General features: G+C 36.6%; 1 protein-coding gene across 1 annotated transcript; it reads right to left on the bottom strand.

The window, feature by feature from the left end:
- Positions 1-321: 321 nt before the first annotated feature.
- Positions 322-1,906, bottom strand: LOC107551183 (transcription and mRNA export factor ENY2-like). The gene is made up of 5 exons (XM_016232711.1): positions 1,726-1,906; positions 1,352-1,425; positions 866-936; positions 705-779; positions 322-547 (listed from the first exon to the last, which is right to left on the bottom strand). The coding sequence occupies exons 2-5, from the start codon at positions 1,417-1,419 to the stop codon at positions 474-476; spliced, it is 288 nt and encodes a 95-aa protein (XP_016088197.1). The 5' UTR covers positions 1,420-1,425; positions 1,726-1,906; the 3' UTR covers positions 322-473.
- Positions 1,907-3,985: the final 2,079 nt, after the last annotated feature.

Here is a 3,985-nt window from a genome sequence, read left to right as displayed (position 1 = left end):
AAAAAAAAAAAAAAAAAAAGAAGTTCACAACTAAGAAAAAAAAAAAGATTTTTAAGAGCCTTTCACTGAAATGTTTGTCTATGGCATCATTGTGAAAAGCTCCTTTTTCCCCAGGAAAATGTATAGAAATGAGAGATTTATCATTAGGTATCTAGCCTTACCCAGCAGAGGGCAGTGGCGTGTTGGTGAAAGCACTGAAGAATAAGAGTTTCTGTATACTGTACTAGACTGACATTTGGAAAAAACACTTAATACATTAATTCAATACAGAGATATAAATTACTTAAATGATTCAAGCCGTCCAAAATATGTACAAACATGATCAACCTTTATTGGCAGTAACAAAAATACACAATGAAGAGTGAAATCACACCACGAAACAGTTCAACTTATAGCATTCTGGCATTGCTATTGGCATAATGTCAATACAAAAATGACAGATACTTTCAAAATATTCTCAGATATGCTGAGCATCATGTCGACTGCTGGGCGAGAAAGGCTCTTATTCTCTGCAGCAGCTCCTTCTTTACACTGTCAGGCACCAGGGCTGAGGAACACAAAAGAGTCATTAATGATGATCATGCTTTTTCTGTGTTGCATTGATGTTGATCACTCACAAATAAATGCATATAAAAAAAAATTGTTAACACCCAAATGGTTTCAATATAAAAATCATAAGGGATTTACGATTAAGAACCACCTACCTCTTCCTTTGGGAGTAACTCCAGCGACCAAGTCTTCGACAGTGACATTCTCTAAACCTTTCTCCTTGATCACCTCTGCAAAAAACCCAATGATACTTCTTCACAGATCAACCAGTGAAGTGTATGCAGTGCTTTGAGATAGATCGGTCCAGTGTTTTTACCTTTGCAGAGGGCTTTGAGCTGATCTCTCCAGCCACACTCGATGAGCTTGGCTCGAAGCAACTCCTTTAACCTGAAAGAAAAAAAAAAAAGCAAAGACAATGTTTCATAAATTAAATGTAGCATGCACTCATGGGATGCGTCCAAAACGTAGTGAATACCCTACCTAGACAGCATTTTTGAACAGTGTGGATGAGCTTTTTTTTTTCTACATGATTCCCACACTAATCATTTTCTTGACTTGAATCATTTGGGACTACTCAAACACATTTGTAGCCAATCAAATTCCTCAGAGCTCATCGTACTTCTAAAAATTACTAAAACATTTCTCAAATGTCTTAAGATTTCATACATTCCAGAAATATGTCTCAAGGAAGGCAAATCACTAGGGTTTGGGACTATGATTCCCAAAAACGTCGCATAAGCAGGGAACTTTCTAGGTTTTGAGACACAGTTAATTGATCATGATTATGATTACAGACACTTACCTCTCCCTCTCACCCATCTCAATTAACTTCTGGTTAATGGCAGCCCTCATTTGTGTTTCTTTACTCATATTAATCTGAAACAAGAATTGAAAACGATTAAACGCGACGTAATTTCGAGCTCGTAGTGCCAGTGCCACAGACGAACGGTGTGCCAGCTCACAAAACACAATATTCACTCCTCGTTTTTAAAATTGAACATGAACAAACAAGACCGACAACCGGCTGGACTTTGTGGAAAATTATTTTTTACAATTCTCATTTTGGTGCTAACGAGCACAGGTAATAATTTTTATGGCCCATGCAAGTACCGCCATATCAAGTTAACGTTGTAGCAAATTATAATTTAATATTATGTGATTTTGTAATAAACATACCAAATACTGATGGAAATACGCATAATGTTCTAATCGGCGTGTATGTGGACCTCTCTGCTGTTGTTTGTAGCCGTTCCGCACACCGTTTACCTTCCCCACAGAAACACGCTCACTGGCGGAAGGTTCCTTCCAACTTAATGGTTCCTACGCAATTACGTTAAATGGCATTCTTGGCTTGCTTGATGTACAATAAAGCAAAGAAGACGCGGGTCTTAATATGATTTTTCTACTACTCTTATATATTTTAATAGTCGTTGAAATAGTGTGCTTGTGGTTAAAAATACGCCATAGCTATCCAAATATATGTAGAGAAAGACCGAAACTGTCCTTACGAAAATATACCATGTTTTCACTAGACTGCATTTTGAAAGACATGCTGTAGATTCGTACTATTCAATTAATCTAATAAGGGGAAATCTATTAATCTACATTACATTAATCTTACAAGGCACTTGGAGCAATGGTTTTAGGCCTGATGTGGTAACAGTAGCCTACAACAAATACCACAGAACTTAAGGTAAACTTTTCTGAAGGCTAGCAAATGCTTACTATATATTTTTTATACAATATTACATTTATTGATACGAAATGAATATTTACGTTTTTCTCCATATTTATGAAGGAATCCTGCACCACAAGATGGCGATGTGTCATAGAGAATACAACACAAAATTCACAAGCATCTGCTTTTCATTCCAGGTAAAGATTATTTGACAATAAAAATGTACAAGAACACCATGTGATGTCAGTCAAGGTGTTATGTGGCTCTTTTGAAAAAGAAAATATTATGCTTTGCTCATAAATTATGGACTAAGTACATTTTATGTACACTTGGCACTGAGATAAATGTTAATTAGGTGAGACTAAGTATGATTTAGCACACACATTTTCAAAGCTTTCCAGTAACCTAAAGAGAAAGTTCACCTAAAAATGAAAAATATGTAATCTTTTTCTTTTATTCACATCATTCAGATGACAAAAGACAAAACCAGAAACACTTAGTGGTTGGATATTTTATTTCTTTAAACCAGGGGTGCCCAACCCTGTTCCTGGAGATCTACCTTCCTGCAGAGTTCAGCTCCAACCCTGATCAAACACAGCTTAACCAGCTAATTAGGATCTGAAGGAGCACTTGATAATTACAGACAGGTGTGTTTGATCAGGGTTGGAACTGAACTCTGCAGGAAGGTAGCTCTCCAGGAACAGGGTTGGGCACCCCTGCTTTAAACCAATATGCCTGTGTTGGCCTGCGTGCAAACTTTTTGTTTTTCTGCTTCCATGCAACTTGTTTGGGAGTGAAGTTGCAGTGGAATAATAATTCAGGTTACAGTAGCCAGAAGCCCTTCAGTGAGGTAGAAGAAGTCACCCTGACTGGCAGCAGCACCGTTTTCAACATTAATAATAATAAATGTTACTTGAGCATGAAATATTGCATATTAGAATGATTTCTGAAGGATCGCGTGACACTGATTACTGGAGTAATGATGCTGAAAACTCCTGCTTTAACATAGTAGATTAGCTGGATGTTGACATCACTGAATTCAATGATGAACTGTCTTTAACTGAAAAATGAGTGTTTACTATTGTCATTTTGCATTATTGACACTATTTTCCTAATTAATGCTGTTCAGTTGCTTTGTCACAATCTGTATTGTTAAAAGCGCTATATAAATAAAGTTGACTGGACTTGACTTGACTTGAGCATGAAATATTGCATATTAGAATGATTTCTGAAGGATCGCGTGACACTGATTACTGGAGTAATGATGCTGAAAACTCCTGCTTTAACATAGTAGATTTTTTCGAGTGCTGATCAATTTTGCGTTTCTTTGATTATACATATATAGATCTTGGAACCTAATTAGCTGGGAGAGTGCGATGAATGCATTGACTGAAAAATTGTGTCAGGAGAATCAACAGCACTATAACATATAACTGGACATCAGTTCTTGCTCTTCAAGTCTGCTTTATAATTACCGATCTTAAAAATCATCGATAATGGCAGTAGTAGCTAACTTCCTAAGTTCTAGGATCAAATGTTTGGTGGTTAAAAAGTATTACAATTATCTAAATGATCATTTCCACCCAAATCAGCTAATTAAACCATGGGGGTGTCATAAACCGCTAACAAGAGTGGCATTGTGCTTTTTAAGGGGCCTTATTATGCTTGATTTGAAGACCCCATGACAGTCTCTTACCATGGATTTGCTCATCTCTAGATTAATTAAACACTCTACTGAGCTTTTGGATGCCTCATAAT

This window comes from Sinocyclocheilus grahami, unplaced genomic scaffold (assembly GCF_001515645.1).
Source record: "Sinocyclocheilus grahami isolate Dianchi unplaced genomic scaffold, SAMN03320097.WGS_v1.1 scaffold417.1, whole genome shotgun sequence".
Taxonomy (NCBI): Eukaryota; Metazoa; Chordata; class Actinopteri; order Cypriniformes; family Cyprinidae; genus Sinocyclocheilus; species Sinocyclocheilus grahami.
The sequence above is the reverse complement of the archived record's forward strand: the minus strand, read 5'-3'. Positions and strand labels throughout refer to the sequence as shown.